This window comes from Scyliorhinus torazame, chromosome 17, assembly GCF_047496885.1.
Source record: "Scyliorhinus torazame isolate Kashiwa2021f chromosome 17, sScyTor2.1, whole genome shotgun sequence".
Taxonomy (NCBI): domain Eukaryota; kingdom Metazoa; phylum Chordata; class Chondrichthyes; order Carcharhiniformes; family Scyliorhinidae; genus Scyliorhinus; species Scyliorhinus torazame.
This window is the reverse complement of record NC_092723.1, coordinates 165,353,897-165,374,688: the sequence shown is the minus strand read 5'-3', so window position 1 is coordinate 165,374,688 and position 20,792 is coordinate 165,353,897. Positions and strand designations below refer to the sequence as shown.

The 20,792-nt window shown below is 46.2% G+C and overlaps 1 protein-coding gene across 1 annotated transcript in view; it reads right to left on the bottom strand.

Moving 5' to 3' along the window:
* Positions 1-20,041, bottom strand: part of dnaaf5 (dynein axonemal assembly factor 5) — a 157,704-nt gene extending 137,663 nt beyond the window's left edge. Inside the window, exons 1-2 of the mRNA XM_072481565.1 lie at positions 19,484-20,041; positions 656-840 (exon numbers count right to left, since the gene is read on the bottom strand). Of these exons, the coding sequence (XP_072337666.1) occupies positions 656-840; positions 19,484-20,036 (738 nt within the window). The 5' untranslated portion in view covers positions 20,037-20,041. The remainder of the gene's footprint in view (positions 1-655; positions 841-19,483) is intronic.
* Positions 20,042-20,792: the final 751 nt, after the last annotated feature.

Here is a 20,792-nt window from a genome sequence, read left to right as displayed (position 1 = left end):
GTCAGAGTGTGGCAACTAGAGGATTTTCACAGTAACTTTATTTCTGTGTTAATGTAAGTCTAATTGTGACACTAATAAAAGATTATTATAAGTCCGTTTTTTGATCAATGGTAACTCTTAGGATGTTGATAGTGGGGGAATTCAGTGGTGGCAAGGCAATCTCATGGGGAGATGGTGAGATTCTCTCTCGTTGGAGATGGTCATTGTCTGGGACTTGTGTGCTATGAATCAAGTCTGAACATTGTCCAGGCCTTGCTGCATATGAGTTTTGTGAATGGTGCTGAATATTGTACAATCAAAGATCCCCACATTTGACGTTATGATGGAGGGAAGGTCATTGATGAAACGGCTGAAGGTGGTTGGGCCAAGGACACTATCCTGAATTAATACCTCTAAACACAAGGGTAAATATAGTACTTCAATTTTGCACTCCTGGGCATGAAGTTTCTCCTGCTAGAAATACATTTTGGGAAAATGCTGAACCCTTGGCTTTCTTTTTATTTGGCTTGGACAGTAGATGTATTCTTTAATTCTTAAGCATAGTGCAACATGTGTAACTGGTCTGCAACAAGACACATTTTTTTGAGATAAATAAAAGCAGCACTCACATTCTTAAATTTGAACATCGACAACTAGAGACAAAATTTCCCCTCACCTGTGGTGTATCATCAAAAAGTCGCTGTGCCAAATGTGAGAGAACATCATCAACAGATTTTCCATTGCCATATTGAATGACTGTTCCTGTTGCCTGTATGACGGCCACACGGACCTTTGAATGCTGGTGTGATATGGTCTGCATCAACGGTTTTATTAGAGATTCAGACTGCATGTGAAAAGTTTCTATAAAAAGAAAATAAAGCTGAATGATTAGTAGAATTTTATCCAGAGGTCATGATGAAAAAACACTCTTTCAACTAAAATCTTTTCCTGTGACTTTCTAGGTCGAGAGAAAACAACAATTTTATACTGTATTTGAAGAGAATGCAGATTGGTTGGCAAGTGGACTCAGATTGGTCAAGGCGTTGCCCTGGAGAATGCAGCAGTTGATATTGAGACACACAACTGCCGAACTTCCGGGTGCGGCGATGACCAGCTGAGTCGCACGTTTCGGCAGCTCCCGGTGAAACGGACTTTTGGGCTCTTGATAGGAGCCCCAACAGCAATTTTGACGGCTAAAAACACTGTGCGGTAAACCAGAAGGGAATCCCCCCTGGATACGGATGAAAAAAGGAGAAAGTGGCCGGATTGCAGTGGATCCTTTAGAACAGCGGCAAGGAAGGCAAGCAAAAACCAAGATGGCGTCAGAAGGTTGCAGTTTAACATGGGGCCCTGAACAACAAGAGTTCTTGAAATGCTGTGTGGAAGAGCTCAAAAAGGAAATGAAGAAAGAGCTGTTGGCCCCGATACTACAGGCGATCGAAGGGCTAAAGGAGGAACAAAAGACCCAGGAGCGGGAGCTTCGGGTCGTGAAGGCAAAGGCAGCCGAGAATGAGGACGACATACAGGGCCTGGTGGTGAAGACGGAGACGCATGAGGCACATCAGAAACGATGTGTGGAAAGGTTGGAGGCACTGGAGAACAACGCAAGGAGGAACAACCTGAGGATTCTTGGTCTTCCTGAAGGTGCGGAGGGAGCGGACGTCGGGGCATATGTGAGCACGATGCTGCACTCGTTAATGGGAGCGGAGGCCCCGGCGGGTCCGTTGGAGGTGAAGGGAGCATACCGAGTGATGGCGCGAGGACCGAGAGCAGGAGAAATTCCCAGAGCCATAGTGGTGAGATTCCTCCGTTTTAAGGATAGAGAAATGGTCCTTAGATGGGCAAAGAAAACTCGGAGCAGTAAATGGGAGAACGCGGTGATCCGCGTTTATCAAGACTGGAGTGCGGAGGTGGCGAGAAGGAGGGCGAGCTTTAATCGGGCCAAGGCGGTGCTTCATAAAAAGAAGATAAAATTTGGAATGCTGCAACCGGCAAGACTGTGGGTCACATATCGAGGGAGGCACCACTACTTTGAGACGGCGGATGAAGCGTGGACTTTTATTGTGGAAGAAAAACTGGAATGAGCGGGTTATTAAAAAGAACGTTTGAACAAAGTGGTGGGGCGAATGTGGGGGGCGAAGAGGGGGGTTAAAAAGGGGGGAAAGAGGAGTTTTATGTATTAATCCTGCGATGTGGTAACTTTTCTCTCTTCCACAGGTGGTGATGGGGGAGGAGGGGAGGTGGAGGAGATGGGGCGTTGGCCATTGGGGGCGGGGCCAAGGGAGAAGCGCGGGCTTGGTTCCCGCGCTATGATAATCATGGCTGGAATATAGAAGCAGGAAGGAGGGGGCGTCGCACGGTGCGAGCCGAGGTCACGGGGGGAAGCCGAGGTCACGGGGGGAAGCCGAGGTCGGCCAGAGTTTGCTGACTTCTGGGAGCAACATGGGGGGAGTAATTACGCTAGCGGGGGATCTAACGGGGGTCGGTGGGAGGGGGGAATTACTGGGTTGTTGCTGCTGCTGGGGAAAGGGGGGAGCTGGTATGGGAGGGGATGGGCGGGGGGGCACCGTCTGGGGGAGATACAGCTGCGTGGGAACCGGGTGAGGAGCTGGAAAAAGGGGATGGCTAATCGACAAGGGGGGGGGGGGGGGATAGGAAGCCCCCCAACCCGGCTGATCACGTGGAACGTGAGAGGGCTGAACGGGCCGATAAAGAGGGCACGGGTACTCGCACACCTTAAGAAACTTAAGGCAGATGTGGTTATGTTACAGGAAACGCACCTGAAACTGATAGACCAGGTTAGGCTACGCAAAGGATGGGTGGGGCAGGTGTTCCATTCGGGGCTAGATGCGAAAAACAGGGGGGTGGCTATATTAGTGGGGAAGCGGGTAATGTTCGAGGCAAAGACTATAGTGGCGGATAACGGGGGCAGATACGTGATGGTGAGTGGCAAACTACAGGGGGAGACGGTGGTTTTGGTAAACGTATATGCCCCGAACTGGGATGATGCCAATTTTATGAGGCGGATGCTAGGACGCATTCCGGACCTAGAGATGGGAAAGCTGATAATGGGGGGAGATTTTAATACGGTGTTGGAACCAGGGCTGGATAGGTCGAAGTCCAGGACTGGAAGGAGGCCGGCAGCAGCCAAGGTACTTAAAGATTTTATGGAGCAGATGGGAGGTGTAGACCCGTGGAGATTTAGCAGACCTAGGAGTAAGGAGTTCTCGTTTTTCTCCTATGTCCATAAAGTCTACTCGCGAATAGACTTTTTTGTGCTGGGAAGGGTGTTGATCCCGAAGGTGAGGGGAACGGAGTATACGGCTATAGCCATTTCGGATCACGCTCCACACTGGGTAGACTTGGAGATAGGGGAGGAAACAGGAGGGCGCCCACCCTGGAGAATGGACATGGGACTAATGGCAGATGAGGGGGTGTGTCTAAGGGTGAAGGGGTGCATTGAAAAGTACTTGGAACTCAATGATAATGGGGAGGTCCAGGTGGGAGTGGTCTGGGAGGCGTTGAAGGCGGTGGTTAGAGGGGAGCTGATATCAATAAGGGCACATAAAGGGAAGCAGGAGAGTAAGGAACGGGAGCGGTTGCTGCAAGAACTTTTGAGGGTGGACAGACAATATGCGGAAGCACCGGAGGAGGGACTGTACAGGGAAAGGCAAAGGCTACATGTAGAATTTGACTTGCTGACTACAGGCACTGCAGAGGCACAATGGAGGAAGGCACAGGGTGTACAGTATGAATATGGGGAGAAGGCGAGCAGGTTGCTGGCACACCAATTGAGGAAAAGGGGAGCAGCGAGGGAAATAGGGGGATGGAGGGATGAGGAAGGAGAGATGGAGCGGGGAGCGGAGAGAGTGAATGGAGTGTGCAAGACATTTTATTAAAAATTATATGAAGCTCAACCCCCGAATGGGAGGGAGAGAATGATGGGCTTCTTGGATCGGCTGGAATATCCCAAGGTGGAAGAGCAGGAAAGGGTGGGACTGGGAGCACAGATCGAGGTAGAAGAAGTGGTGAAAGGAATTAGGAGCACGCAGGCGGGAAAGGCCCCGGGACCGGATGGATTCCCAGTCAAATTCTATAGAAAATATGTGGACTTGCTCGCCCCGGTATTGACGAGGACCTTTAATGAGGCAAAGGAAAGGGGACAACTGCCCCCGACTATGTCTGAAGCAACGATATCGCTTCTCTTAAAGAAGGAAAAGGACCCGCTACAATGCGGGTCCTATAGACCTATTTCCCTCCTAAATGTAGATGCCAAGATCCTGGCCAAGGTAATGGCAATGAGAATAGAGGAATGTGTCCCGGGGGTGGTCCACGAGGACCAAACTGGGTTTGTGAAGGGGAGACAGCTGAACACGAATATACGGAGGCTGTTAGGGGTAATGATGATGGCCCCACCAGAGGGGGAAACGGAGATAGTAGTGGCGATGGATGCCGAGAAAGCATTTGATAGAGTGGAGTGGGATTATTTGTGGGAGGTGTTGAGGAGATTTGGTTTTGGAGAGGGGTATGTTAGATGGGTGCAGCTGTTGTATAGGGCCCCAATGGCGAGCGTGGTCACGAATGGACGGGGATCTGCATATTTTCGGCTCCATAGAGGGACAAGGCAGGGATGCCCTCTGTCCCCATTATTGTTTGCACTGGCGATTGAGCCCCTGGCGATAGCGTTGAGGGGTTCCAAGAAGTGGAGGGGAGTACTTAGAGGAGAAGAGCACCGGGTATCTTTGTATGCGGACGATTTGCTACTATACGTGGCAGACCCGGCGGAGGGGATGCCAGAAATAATGCGGATACTTGGGGAGTTTGGGGATTTTTCAGGGTATAAATTGAACATGGGGAAAAGTGAGTTGTTTGTGGTGCATCCAGGGGAGCAGAGTAGAGAAATAGAGGACCTACCGTTGAGGAAGGTAACAAGGGACTTTCGTTACCTGGGGATCCAGATAGCCAAGAATTGGGGCACATTGCATAGGTTAAATTTAACGCGGTTGGTGGAACAAATGGAGGAGGATTTCAAGAGATGGGATATGGTATCCCTGTCACTGGCAGGGAGGGTGCAGGCGGTTAAGATGGTGGTCCTCCCGAGATTCCTCTTTGTGTTTCAGTGCCTCCCGGTGGTGATCACGAAGGCTTTTTTTAAAAGGATTGAAAAGAGCATCATGGGTTTTGTGTGGGCCGGGAAGACCCCGAGAGTGAGGAAGGGATTCTTACAGCGTAGCAGGGATAGGGGGGGGCTGGCACTACCGAGCCTAAGTGAGTATTATTGGGCCGCTAATATTTCAATGGTGAGTAAGTGGATGGGAGAGGAGGAGGGAGCGGCGTGGAAGAGATTAGAGAGGGCGTCCTGTAGGGGGACTAGCCTACAGGCTATGGTGACAGCCCCATTGCCGTTCTCACCGAGGAACTACACCACAAGCCCGGTGGTGGTGGCTACACTGAAGATTTGGGGACAGTGGAGACGGCATAGGGGAAAGACTGGAGCCTTGGGGGGGTCCCCGATAAGAAACAACCATAGGTTTGCCCCGGGGGGAATGGATGGGGGATATGGAATGTGGCAAAGAGCAGGAATAACGCAACTGAAAGATCTGTTTGTGGATGGGAAGTTTGCGAGTCTGGGAGCGCTGACCGAGAAATATGGGTTGCCCCAAGGGAATGCATTCAGGTATATGCAACTGAGGGCTTTTGCGAGGCAACAGGTGAGGGAATTCCCGCAGCTCCCGGCACAAGAGGTGCAGGACAGAGTGATCTCAAAGACATGGGTGGGGGATGGTAAGGTGTCAGATATATATAGGGAAATGAGGGACGAAGGGGAGACTATGGTAGATGAACTAAAAGGGAAATGGGAAGAAGAGCTGGGGGAGGAGATCGAGGAGGGGCTGTGGGCAGATGCCCTAAGCAGGGTAAACTCGTCGTCCTCGTGTGCCAGGCTAAGCCTGATTCAGTTTAAGGTATTACACAGGGCGCATATGACAGGAGCACGGCTCAGTAAATTTTTTGGGGTGGAGGATAGGTGTGCGAGGTGCTCGAGAAGCCCAGCGAATCATATCCATATGTTTTGGTCATGCCCGGCACTACAGGGGTTTTGGATGGGGGTGACAAAGGTGCTTTCAAAAGTAGTGGGGGTCCGGGTCGAACCAAGCTGGGGGTTGGCTATATTTGGGGTTGCACAAGAGCCGGGAGTGCAGGAGGCGAGAAAGGCCGATGTTTTGGCCTTTGCGTCCCTAGTAGCCCGGCGCAGGATATTGTTAATGTGGAAAGAAGCCAAGCCCCCGGGGGTGGAGACCTGGATAAATGACATGGCAGGGTTTATAAAGCTAGAGCAGATTAAGTTCGTTCTAAGGGGGTCGGCTCAAGGGTTCACCAGGCGGTGGCAACCGTTCGTCGAATACCTCGCAGAAAGATAGATGGAATGGAAAAAAGAAGGCAGCAGCAGCAGCCCAGGATCTGGGGGGGGGGGGGAGGAGGAACCAGAAGGACTCTTAGGGTTGTTAATATATACTGTATAATATGTATAGGTCATTGCGACAGATAATTATATATTGGACTGTTAAATTATATTTTTGGAGAGTGTTACTTGTGATAAGGCAGTTGCCAATTAGGGTTAGTTTTCATTTTTGTTATTTATTATTTATTCATTTTTTGTTTATAAAATAGGTCATTGTTATTTGTGTTGTTATAATATTGTGTAAAGGATGCACAATGTACTGTGTTGGTTGACCAAAAATTTTCAATAAAATATTTATTAAAAAAAAAGACACACAACTGCCAAGAATTGTTCAAAATTTAAACCAGGCTGCTTGACCCTGATTGGTTAAGGCATTGCCCTGGGGAATGAATCAGCAAATGGCTGTCACTTATTTTGTTTAGCTGAATCAGGCGCAATGTGTGTACATGTTATTTCTGTCCGCAAAGAACAGGGCCATGTGTATTTATATTTGTAGCTTCCAATCCATGCACCACACTGGGAGCCCAACTAACAATCTTAAATTGGTTGTCAGCGCTGGCCGTATGTTCCAAAGGCTGGCAGATCATATCAAACAGCATGTCCCAGCTATTGTTTGCAATGGGCAAAGTACAGGCCGTACCCAAACTGCGCTGTGCTAGCAAAATTCAAAACACATTGTCCAACATTAGATGCGATTCCACAATTGGACAACATTTGCTGAATGGTCCTCAGTGCGCTAAGAATTAAAATGACAACAAATTTAAGAGTCCACTTGCCAACCAATCTGCGTTCTCTTCTCATACAGTATAAATTGTTGTTTTCCTCTTATACTGGTATTCTTGTGAAGTGCCCTGATGAGTGCAAGGGCGAAAGCTCTGACATGTGGGCAGCACGGTAGCATAGTGGTTAGCACAATTGCTTCACAGCTCCAGGGTCCCAGGTTCGATTCCCAGCTTGGGTCACTGTCTGTGCGGAGTCTGCACGTTCTCCCGGTGTGTGCGTGGGTTTCCTCCGGGTGCTCCGGTTTCCTCTCTCAGTCCAAAGATGTGCAGATTAGGTGGATTGGCCATGATAAATTGCCCTTAGTGTCCAAAATTGCCCTTAGTGTTGGGTGGGGTTACTAGGTTATGGGGATAGGGTGGAGGTGTGGGCTTGGATAGGGTGCTCTTTCCAAGAGCTGGTGCAGACTTGATGGGCCAAATAGCCTTCTTCTGCACTGTAAATTCTATATAAGTAAATGCAGTAAATCCATTGTTATGAAGCTCTTCCTATGTGGCACTCCGGGTGTGTGCAATAGAATCTTTGAAGTGCACTCACAGGCTCAACATGGAGACATTTGGAAGAATAGCAAGGATTCTAATTCTGCTACTGCAAAGTGTAAGTCACTTTTATGGTGGTTAAAAAAAAACTTATCTATCTAAACGCACAAGCATGTTATATGACTGTTTGCCATGGACACTGCAAGTTGTCATCAGGACCTTATAGGGGCTATAGGAGAAACAGTTAACTATTTTAATTAATATCCATGTAGGATAAAAAGGGTCAGTGCAAATTTGATGGACCATTCTGGGGTTGGTTTAGCACACTGGGCTAAATCGCTGGCTTTTAAAGCAGACCAAGGCAGGCCAGCAACACGGTTCAATTCCCATACCAGCCTTCCTGAACAGGCGCCGGAATGTGGCGACTAGGGACTTTTCACAGTAATTTCATTGAAGTCTACTTGTGACAATAAGCGATTTTCATTTCATTCATTTCAAATGGCCTCCTTCTGCACTGTAGGGATTCTATGAAAGGTTGCGCATTTGCCTGTAAACCAGAAAGAACACTTGTCCCGCAATAGGCTCCCTGAACATTTATAGTAACTTACTGTCACAAACTTGGACATTTTGCAACGGTGCAGCTCAGCAAATTCAAATGCTTTTAAAGATTCTCAACATTTGCTGCCAGAAGTATCATAGGGACGTGAATGCTTTGCGGTTGCTATGCCATTGCAGGTTCTTGGAAGCAGCTAGCAGTTTCTAATACATTGCTATTTTGTTGGCCCAAGTCCAATAGTTGTAATCTATAATTATTAAAATGCTTAGTAGATTGAAAAGAAAAAAATATCTTCTCTGGGACAATATGCTTGGAATCAAGTTTCTCTGCCAAAACTGTGCAGTTTGTCCCATTTAAAAAAAAATGCTTTCAACCCTTCTCCAGGCAGGCAAGGGACACTGTGCCAAGCCACACTCCCATCAGAGTTCAGAGTCCAGGAAACCAAGCTCTTGGAAACACAGTAATGGCCCTGGCTCCACTGAGAACTGTGGGACTTTGCCACTAGTTGTGAAGCAGCTTTGTCAACACTCACCTCTCTGAACTTTCACACCAGTGACTGGGTGAACTGCCTATTTCTAGAGTTTAATGATGATACATTTATGTCTGCACTCACAGACCAGGTTTGGAAAGCCTCAAGATATTTCTGATCTATTTCAAACAAAAACAGAAAATACTGGAAAATAGCAGGCCTGACACCATTTCTGGAAGAGAGAAGGGTGCTCATATTTCGAGTCTGGAGACTCTTTGTCAAAGCTAGAGAGAACTGGAAATAGGGTCAGATTTATACTGTTGTGAGGGACGGACGCTGGATAGAGGGCCAGGTGGAGATTGACAAAGATGCCGTGGACAGAACAACAGTTGGAATTTAAATGGGGGTGCTTAAGGCTAAGAACGGGGGGGGGGGGGGGGGGGGGGGAAGAGAGAGAGAGAGAGAGAGAGAGAGCAATGGTGAGGGAAAAATAAACAAATGGAAGAAATTAAAATAAATGGATGGAAATTAAAATTGGATAACAGTGGAGAAGAGAGTTCAGTCTGAAGTTGTTGAACTCAATGTTAAGTCCAGAAGGCTATAATGTGCCTAATTGGCAGATGAGGTGCTGTTCTTCCAGTTTGCGCTGGGCCTCACTGGAACATTGCAGCAGGCCAAAGACAGCCATCTGGACTTGCAGCAGGACAGTGAGTTGAAATGACAGCAACAGGAAGGTCTGGGTCCAACTCCAGCATGATGCCACCTACAAACATATATTCCTTTCACTCCCAGTCAGCATTTCACAGGGACCGTTCCTTCCGGGATACTCTGGTTGAATCCTCCATCACCCCCCAGCACCTCACCTTCTTCCCACTGCGCCTTCCCGTGCAATCACAGAAGGTCTAACACCTGCCTCTTTACCTCCTCCCTGCTCACCATCCCAGAGCCTAAACACTCTTTTCAACTGGGACAGCGCTTCACGTGCACCTCCTTTAATCTGGTCTACTGCATTTGCTGCTCCCAGTGCAATCTACTCTACAATTAACAGATTAAACGCAGACTGGGTGACCGCTTTGCAGAACACCTTCAGTCCATCAGCAAGCAGGGCACACATCTTCCTGTTGCTTGCCATTTCAACTCACCATCCTGCTCTCACATCCACATGTCTGTGAAGCCCAGTGCAAACTGGAGGAACAGCCCCATATCTTCCGATTAGGCACGTTACAGTCTCCTGGACTTAAGAGTTCAACAACTTCAGACTGCAAACTCTCTCTTCCACCTTCTCCCCATTTTTATTTCCATCAATGTATTTTCATTTCTTCCATTAATCTGTTTTTTCCTCACCATTGTCCCCCTCTCCCCATCCAACTTGGGCCATCCGTTCCCTGTTCCCAGTTGCCCTTTGACAAACTGCTCACCTTTGTTCTGCCATTAACACATTCTAATCCCTTTTATGTGCCACTATCAGCACCTCTCTTAGCCTTAATCATGCCCTGATGTGGAGATGCCGGCGTTGGACTGAGGTGGGCACAGTAAGAGGTCTTACAACACCAGGTTAAATTTAAAACAATCTGTTTCGAATCACTAACTTTCAGAGCACAGGCTTGAGCCGCGCGGCGATGGGTTACTGGGACGTGGCGGATGGAGAGGAATGTCCCAGCAAAACCTGGGCGACCACACGGAAAGGGGCCGGCATCGGCCTCGTTGGCTCAGCCGATCATATTGTTGCATTTCAACCTGCTAATGTTGTGGATGCAGCGCAGAGAGCAGCCAATGGCACCTTAACTATGGCTGCACTTGGTGCAATTTTTGGAGTGACCACTTGCCTATCTGCGCAAATCCGAGGTACTGAAGATGATCCGTTAAATTATTTCATTGGAGGTTGTGCTTCAGGAATCATTCTCGGGGTGAGAGCTCACAGCTACATGACTGGTACCTCAGCCTGCCTTGGTCTTGGCGTAATTGCAGCTCTCACAAAGATGGGCAAGATGGAAGGTTGGCGCATATCAGGACCTCCAAAACTTTGAAAAAAGCTCAAGCAGCACAACTGTAATATAGTGTATTCTGTCCAATAAAACAAATATAATTCAAAAAAAAAAACTTTCAGAGCAGTCCTTCCTCATTCACCTGAGGAAGGAGCTGCGCTCCGAAAGCTAGTGAATCGAAAAAAACCTGTTAATCATGCCGATTTACATTCCTTTTGTCTTTCTGTCCTCAACATCTTTGTCAATTTCCACCTATCGCTGGCACTCTATCCAGCCCACCCCCAACAGTATAAATCTGACCCTATTTCCAGTTCTCTCCAACATTGATAAAGAGTCATCCAGACTCAAACCGTTAGTTCTCGTCTCTCTCCACAGATGCCGTCAGACCCACTGAGATTATCCAGTATTTTCTGTTTTTGTTTCAGATTCCAGCATCCGCAGAGATTTTGTTTTTATCTTTCCGATCTATTGGCTGCAACATTTATTTCATGCCATAACACAAACTTACACAAGTATTTTTGACAAATCAGGATGCTAGAATTATGAAATAAAAACAGGAAACTGTAAAGAGATAGCAGATCTGTCAGCATCTGTGGAGAAACAAAATTGATTTTTCAGCTTAACAACCCTTCAGAGTTCCACAGGGACACCAAGCTGAAACCTTAACTTGGTTTCTCTCTCTAGATTCTGGCAGAATGGCTGAGTATGCCACAATTTCCCTTCATGATTCAGTGTTCTTAAAACAAACACTTATTAATAAACGTGAACACATATGTGTATCGAACACACTGCTTTTATCTGCTTCAATCTCAAAATGAAGTTAAGGAATTGATTCCAATGTTAAAATTGTTGAGGACGAAATGAGATACAAGGTATTATATTCTGCACTTAATAACTTCATTGCAGTGTTAATGGAAGCCTACTTGTGACACTAATAAAGATTTTTATATATACCCAAGCACAATAGAAAGCAAGAAAAGCCAAAATAAAGCAGAATCATGTGGCCAAACAATAAATATTAGTTACATTGAAGAGTGAGGGATGTGAGGCAATCAGGCCCATGCCATCTGGACACTGCATCAAAATATGTAAGATTGAGATGTTTCATTCTATGTATTTACTTTCAGCTGGATCATTGCTCCCCCTACCTCACTGCCATTTCAACAATGAAAACAAGTCCCCTTTGTGGTCCATCTGCATGTCACTGTTCTCTCATCGTTCCAATAGCTGTTCAAAATCAGATATCATATGTACTCATAGTTCCCTCTCCGTTGCTCTCTCAGCCTTTTTCAATACTTTACATTCTTGGATTCCCTCCAACACATGTACACGCCTAAAGGGCTGACTGGTGTCTCTACCTCTAGGAACCTTTCAGTCTGATCTGGAAACACTAACTAGACCAGCATTCACATATAAATCTGAAGTACTACATTAACATGGGCCTTTAATGTAGAAATCTATCTCAACAAGTGTTTTTGTGAAGGCATGAAGATAAACCAGGCAGAAAGTCAAAGGAGATGTTCTGCCTGCAACTGCATGGAACAGAGTGGAAATAAATAGATGGCAAACCCGTCAAGCTCCAGAATGGAGAAAACACCTTGGGTGTTGGAGAGGAGGAAGTGGTGGTGAACTGCAAAGTGGAGGAGGAGGGATAATGGAGTTGCCAATGTCTTGTCAAGTTGTGAACAGTTTTGGTCCCCTTATCTAAGGATGTGCTGGAATTGGAGGAAGTCCAGGGACGGTTCACTAGGTTGATCCCGGATATAGAGGGATATTCTTTTGAGGAGAGCGAGACTTGTACTTGTTGAGTTTTTAAAAATGAGGTGAACCTATTGAGAAATATAGGATTCTCAGGAGGCTCAACAGGGTAGATTCGGAGAGGTTGTTTCCCCTTGTAGGACAGTCTAGGACCAAATTGCATCATCTGAGTAGGGAGTCACCATTTACGACAGGAGGAGGAATTTCTTCTCTGAGGGTAGTGAATCTGTGGAATTCTTTACCGATGCAGAGACTGGGTTAAGTATGTTCAAGGTTGAAATAGACAGATTTTTGGGGATAAGGGGGGAAAGTAGAGTTGAGGATTATAATTTAAAATCAGTCATGATCTCATTGAATGGCAGAACAAACTTGATGGGTCTTGAAATGAAATGAAATGAAAATCGCTTATTGTCACAAGTAGGCTTCAAATCAAGTTACTGTGGGTCTTAGCGTCTTAAGGTTTATTCATGTAAATTGTGAAGGAGAACAGATGATGGGTAATTGAACATTTAATAGGGAATTTCGCAAAATTTCCTTTGAGGCTTTGATTTTTTTGGTGACAGTGACTCACAAGCAAGTGTCTCCCCTCTTTAAATTACTTATTTTATAGATCATTTGTTCCATTTAAAAGAGTATTAATAGGGGATAGCTGGGACACTGGGTGTGCGTAAGAACTGTTGACACTGGGCAAAGTCAACAAATCAGTGAAGAAAGGCTCTTTTTCTTTTATTCATTCATGGGGTGTGGGTGTCACTGGCTGGGCCAGCATTTATTGTCCATCCCTGAGGGCATTTAAGAGTCAAAACACATTGCTGTGGATCTGGAGTCACATGTAGGCCAGACCAGGTAAGGACAACAGATTTCCTTCCTTGAAGATGGGTTTTTTAAAAATAAATTTAGTGTACCCAATTCTTTTTTTCCAATTTAAGGGGCAATTTAGTGTGGCCAACCACCTAACCTGCACATCTTTGGGTTGTGGGGTTGAAACCCACGCAGACATGGGGAGAATGTGCAAACTTCACATAGACAGTGACCCAGGGCCGGGATCAAACCCGGGTCCTCAGTGCCATTGACAAAGTTCTAACCACTGTGCTGCCCTAACCAGATGGCATTGACAATCAGCAATAGTTTCATTGTTATCTTTTAGACTTTTAATTCCAGATTTTTATTCAATTCAAATTTCACCACCTGCCATGGTGGGATTCAAACCCAGGTCCCCAGAGTATGACTTTGGATCTCAGGATTACTAGTCCAGCGATAATACCATTACGCCACTGCCTCCCCACTGTCTTCGTTTTGTCTTCACCAACTGACTTGAATCTTGTTGAACAGAATGTTGTATGTCAAAGCCACGTGGCTACAATACATATGTTTGCAGATTACAATAAAAAGAAGCAGCATGTAGACGATAAGGAGGAAGTCATCAAGAAGAGAAATGTGGAGATGGTAATAGTGAGGGACAGGGTGAGAATTCATTGCTAAAAATGGCTGCATTCAATCAGGCAGGGGTGGAACCTCAAAGCTGGTCTCTTATAACCAGTCAATGGAAAAGTAGCAGATGAGGATGACGTGATCCACTTTGTCAAACATTAGAGAGAGAACAAAATTTCAAGTAGAACTATTTCAATGCTGAAATGCAGGGTAGAAGTTCAGGAGATGAATGAATTCAAACAGGATTTTTTAACAGACATGGGGACTAGTGAGAGGTCGAGAATCTTGAACAACGATGAATCATCAGTTGGACAAATTATATTTAATTGGAAAAGGGTTATGATAATAGTTTCCAAGGAATGGTAACTATTAATTATGCTAGCTAACTGGGAGGTAGGAAAGGAAGTTGAGAAGTATGACAACCAGTAGAGGATAAATAGTGGCTTAATTGGATGGAGGAAAATCGGCAGGGGTGGGAAAACCATAGTTGGAAGTCGAAGTGGGGCAATAGAATGTTGGGAGGAGGCTGCAGTAATAGGAATTACGAGCAGCTGCACAGATCATCTCAATCTTTAAGATTAAGAAATTAATTAGGAAAAGGGTTTTTGAAAGTCATTAACTGCGAAGAAATGGAACTTTGGGCTGTTCTTGTCTTGCCTTCCTGGAGTAGTAGGCTGTTTTGGTTAAAGAGAGATACTTGATAATACTCAAGTGTGGTGTGCCAGAACTACCAATGGATGGCTCGATAAAAATCCAGCAAGTACATTGTTTCTTCAAACCAGAGGATTAGAAACAAAGATGGTACCTACTGCACACCAAGCTTCAACAGCAATTAGGCTGATGTAGCGGCACAGACCGACTACATTACAACGGTGGAATTAGGCAGTCTAACTGAGCACAAAGTCAAACAGGATGCTTGGATGCATACAATCCAGTCAGTGGTCAGGGAAAAGGGATATGTCTGTGAGTAGGGAACAATATCTGTGCTGCGATAAATGAAAACAATGTTTTCAATCTTGCAACTCTTTTGGTCTGTGTGTGGAGTTTGTACGTTCTCCCCGTGTCTGTGTGGGTTTCCTCTGGATGCTCCGGTTTCCTCCCACAGTCCGAATATGTGCAAGTTATGTGGATTGGCTATGCTAATTGCCCTTTATGTCCAGGGATGTGCAGATTCGTTTCTGGATTACGGGATAGGGCGGGGTGGACGGGGAGTGTAAATGGGTAGTGCTCATTCAAAGCGTCGGTGCAGACTCGATGAGCCAAATGGCCTCCTTCTGCACTGTAGAGATTCTATGATTTTATTTAATTGAAACAAATTGCACTGGTAAGTTTGAGCTGAATATAGTGAGCGTATACGTGGAACATGATGGTGTGATTTTCAGAGGTCATCAAGGGTCAGCAAGTTGATAAGAAATGTGAGGGGACAAAGAATAGACCCTTTTGGGTAAATCTGGAATAAACTTTGCAGAAAAAACATTTTACATGATTCTCTGGCTATGACAGATGGATGGGAATGGAATTGGAACCAGACAAGGGCAGACACAAGGTTTATTTTAAAAAGGAACTCCAGGATGATTCTGAAGCTGTAGCCAGCTTTTGAGAACCATGATAATACTTGAAGTGCTAGACCTGACAATGGAGGACCAGACACAGATCAAGAATGTTCACATTTATAGCCCTCTGATTTCATGAAACAAAGATGAGCACAAGATTGGGGAATGGCAAGGTTGGGAGATAGCGAGAGTGATTTAAAGGAAACACGAGTGGTAGAGACAAGGAAGAAATCAACAAGCACACAATTGCATCTGCTATGGTGGGCGACAGAGAAAGACCAGAGTTAGAGACCTAATTCTCTGGGATTGTGACAGAACACTATAATCGGGCTACCAATGGCAGCCACACCTAGTTATCGAGGCCTTAACCATGGAATTCTCCCCTTCTCTAAGAAATCGAAAACCGAGCACTTCGGCCAAGCTTTTGGTTATCTGTCCAAATATCTCATGCAGCTGTGTCAGATAATGCAATGCATATAGGGACAGATGAAAGAGGGGGAGACTGGAATGGCCAGCTTTCGTAAGTGCTTGATGATTTTCATTGCAGACCAGCTAGGTGCCTGATTTGCAACTGCAAATAGTAGAATGAAGGTTGATTTTTCTGAAAATGGGAATGTTTGGATAACCGCCTTTGTGCAAGGTGGCTTGTCATAGTCATGTGGCCTCCATTATCCTTGGTATTTAAAGGCTCGCGAGCAGAAGCCATCCTACATCAAGTAGTACCATGTTTCTTCAAAATTGGCTGCTGCCAATCGTCCTGGAGGCTAGGACCCAAGGTTCCTTTTGTTTTTGGGAGATAGTCTTTCAGTTCGTGCTGTTATGAAATCAACATCTTCCTATTCAGCTGCCTGCCACAAAAGAGCTTCTCCACTTGTGTGCATTTACAACAATATATCTAGTCACTCATTTTCACCATGTTCGATTGAGGTGCCAGCTTCGCTACATGGGTCCTAAGTTGCCAAATGGACTGACATTTGCGAGCGCTGAATGTCTGCTACTGGTCAGCTCTCCAACTCAGCTTTCGCAGCAGTTTGGCAGCTGTATAAAAGTGAAATTTGGCTGACATTTCATTTTGATGTTGTCATTCACTCCTGTTAGTACTTCTGGCTTCAGTAATGTTTCAGCTAACAAAAAAAAAAAAAACAAAAAAAAACAAAAAAAAAAAAAAAAGTAGTTTGACATTAGGCACTGAACTGGACTGCTTTCCATGCCTTCAGTAGGTGTGTTCCTCCACCCTAGGATTACCTTGTGCACATCTGTTCTGGATCTACTCGATTGTTTTGGTCCTTGTGGCAATTTTCACTGGCGCCGCAACCTATTTGACTGGGGACAGTGCAGTCATACGTAGTGTTCAATTTATTCATTTTTGAACTGAGGGCCATTATCACTCATCACCTCGTCAGGAATGGCATAATGACTGAAGTATGCTTTCAGGTATTCTATGATCTCACTGATGGTCATTGACATCAGATTGTCCAACTCCCAATAGTCTGAATAGTAGTCAAGATGATCATTTCCAGTGAGAATGAAAACAAATTATTACAAGCTTCATCCATGGGCTGTCTGGGACGTTATGAGCAGTTCTTCCAATTTGCTGAGCTTGAAGTTCATTACACTAACTGATATTGTCCAATTACTCATGCTTGGCCAGTAGAGCAGTTCTCTTTCCTTCCTCAGACTGGACTCGATTCCTTGATGGCTTGTATGGATGTTCTTCAGCATTTCTTTCCTCATCTCCTTAGAGATGATAACTCTAGTTCCTTTGAACAAGATGCGATCGTGGGTAATCACTTCATCCATGCATGTCCAATACTCTCTTACAGCAATAGGTGGGCACATTAAGAAGTCTTACAACACCAGGTTAAAGTCCAACATATTTATTTGGAATCACAAGCTTTTAGAGCGTAGCTCCATCAGGTGAGTGAAGAGCTAGGTTACGCAAACACAGCATATATAGACAAAGGCAATGATGCAAGATGATACTTTGAATGAGAATCTTTGCAGGTAATTAAGTCTTTGCAGGCCCAGACGGTGTGACTGGAGAGAGGGATAATCACAGGTTAAAGAGGTGTGAATTGTCTCAAGCCAGTACAGTTGGTAGGATTTTGCAAGCCCAGGCCAGATGGTGGGGGGTTAAATGTAGTGAGACATGAATCCAAGATCCCAGCTGAGGCCGTACTCATGCATGCGGAACTTGGCTATCAGTTTCTGCTTGGCGATTCTGCGTTGTCATTTGTCGTCAAGGCCACCTTGGAGAACCCTTATCTAAAGATCAGAGGCTGAATGCCGTTGACTGAAATGTTCTCCGACTGGAACGGAACATTCCTGTCTGGTGATTGTCACGCGATGTCCGTTCATCCGTTATCGCATCATCAGCAATAGCTGTGTCCTTGATGGTTTCCAGCCATCTCTCCATCACTACCTCTTGTCGCACTTGGGAGAGTTTCATCTCATTGCGTGGTTTGCTTGATCCGAGCGAGATGTTTGTCTGACAGATTCAATGTCTCTGCTAGGCTGATGACCTCTAGAGCATCTCCTGCTGCTGCTTCTTGTCGAAACTGGAAGATTTCACACTCTCTATCAGCAGCAACTTGCTTCAAAGTACAGTTCTTGACACTATGTCAGCAATGTAAATTTGCTTTTCCTGCATGTATTTCAGTTACTTGTACTTCACTTACATATTTCTACAAATGAAATAACAGCCTTATCAGATGCTCTGGAGCAGATAGAAGTGTTTAAGAAGCTTTAAAGTGGTTTGTGGTCAGATTCTATTGTCACCATCACTCCCAAATAGTTACTGAATAAAATACAAGCAACAACAATAGCCAGGCATTCTTTCTCAATTTGTACATAGTGTGTTCAGTTTGGGTTAACACTCTTGAATACAAACATATTTGGTTGTCATTATTGTATGAGAATTGCCCCAATTTTGGCTCGCTAACATCACTCTGCAGGGTGACATCATCATTATCATCGTACTTCAGCAATGGCATCATAGTCACTTATTTGATGCGTGTGAAAACTGCTTCTTGTTCTCTGGCCCAATACAATTGGACATCCTTTACAGCAAGTTTGCTTGAAGGGTAACACTCAGGTGACAAACTGGGAAAAAGAACTTTGCTTGGTAGTTCACAAATCCAATAAATCATCGCACTGCCTTCACACCTGTTGGTTGCTGCATCTCTGCCATAGCCTTCACTTTATCAGGTGCATGGCAAACTCCTTTCCCTATCAGTACATACTCGAAGTACTTGACTTCATTCATCTTCAATTGCAGTTTCTTCTTATGCAGCTTCAGATTAAACTACAAGCTCTCTCTAGCAGTTTCACTAGATTCTGGTAATGGTCTGCAATGACTTCTTCCATTGTATCTCCACATCCATAGACTAGCAGGCCATCCACAATCACTTCCACTCCTGCAAAATTGACTATCTCATGCTGTCGGGCACGGAGACTCTTCCAAAGCAGCATAGAATCCATAAAATACCGACAGTGCAGGACATTATTCGACTCAGCAAGGCTGCACCAACTCTCTAACACCCTACCTAGTAACCCACCTAACATGCACATCTTTGGAGTGTGGGAGGAAACCAGAGCACCCGGAGGAAACCCAGATACAGGGAGAACACAAACTCCCCACAGTCACCCAAGCAGAAATTGAACCCAGGTCCCAGGTGTTGTGAGGCAGCAGTGCTAACCACTGTGCCACCCAGTAGAAGTGGGTGAGGGAGTAGCATATGGTGTTTCTAGGAGGTCAGGTGAATGGCATACCTACAGCCAGCAACAAAGTTGTTTCTCCAAACAATATTGCTGTGAAGCACTTTGGGACATTTATCACATTAACGGATCTCTATAAACATGTGTTGTAGGTGTCACAAGAGAACATATCAGATGATTGCCCATATCTCAATTATGTTTTGTGTTGTGGAGCCTTTTAATGATGTGAATGTTCAGCAGCACCAAGCCAGAGAAGGACGATCCATAATGTTCCTTCCACCGAACCTGGTCAAAGGAGGTCAACCTCTGCACTTACCGGGTGTGCATTTCGCATATTTGGCCGCGCACTCGCAACTCATCTTCTTGACCTCGGGGAACGGGTCCACGATGGTTCTCTGCAGTATCTTGACCATGTCCTCCAGATAGGAGGCCAGCTTCCTGCCGCACACCTCGACGGTCAGCACCAGGAGCTGGAGCAGGACGAGCCGCAGCTCCTCGGCCGGCTCAGTCACGTCCTGCTGGCCCAGGCGCTGCACAGCGGTGGGGATGAGCTGAGGCAGGGCCTCGAAGGGCCGGGGCACGGCGCGCAGAAAGTCGGCCAGGGTGAGCGCGGCCAGCTCGCGGCAGCGCTCCGCCGGGTCGGAAAGGGAGCCGAGGAGAGGCCGCAGGAGGTAGGCCAGGAGCCGCTGCTGCACCCCGCTCGGCAGGGGCTGCTCCACCGTCCCGGCGCGGATACACTCCAGCGCCCGGCGCCGGGAGCTCTTGCTCTCGTTGCCCAGGCAGTTGATGTGGCGGCTGAGCGCCTGGCACACGGCAGCCGCCTGCTCCGCCTCGGCAGTCTCCCCCTCTACCATCACCACCGCCGCCATCTTCCCCGTTACTAATGGTGACCAGTCGCTTCTTTACGACCGTTACCAAGGACGCGCTTGACGGCAGTTTGAACAAAGCCAACTTTATTGCCACTCTTCCTTTCTGCCTTTGACATGAACAATCACAGTGGGGGTGAGGCAGAACCATGGAGAGGCAAAAAGCCAAGATTAGAGACAGGTCCTTTAGGAATGAATCTTTTCTTCATCAGGCGCGTTAGAATCACAAAATGCTTACAGTGCAGATGACACAAAGTGTTATACATTGTGAGGAGGATAGTGATAGACTGCAAGTGATCTTAGCCAAGCTGGTGGCAGATGGAATTTAATGCAGAGAAGTGTGCAGAGGTACATTTTCGTAGAAAGAACAAGGAGAGGCAATACAGAAGATACAATTATAAATGGGATGCAGGAGCAGAGAGACCTGGAGTTATAGGACGGCACGGTAGCACAGTTGCTTCACAGCTCCAGGGTCCCAGGTTTGATTCCCGGCTTGGGTCACTGTGTGGAGTCTGCACGTTCTCCCCCTGTCTGTGTGGGTTTCCTCCGGGTGCTCCGGTTTCCTCCCACAAGTGCCGAAAGACGTGCTGTTAGGTAATTTGGACATTCTGAAATCTCCCTCAGTGTGCCCAAACAGGCGTCAGAATGTGGCGACCAGGGGATATTCACAATAACTTCATTGCAGTGTTAATGTAAGCCTACTTGTGACAATAAAGATTATTATTATGTATGCAAATCATTGAAGGTGGCAGGACAGCA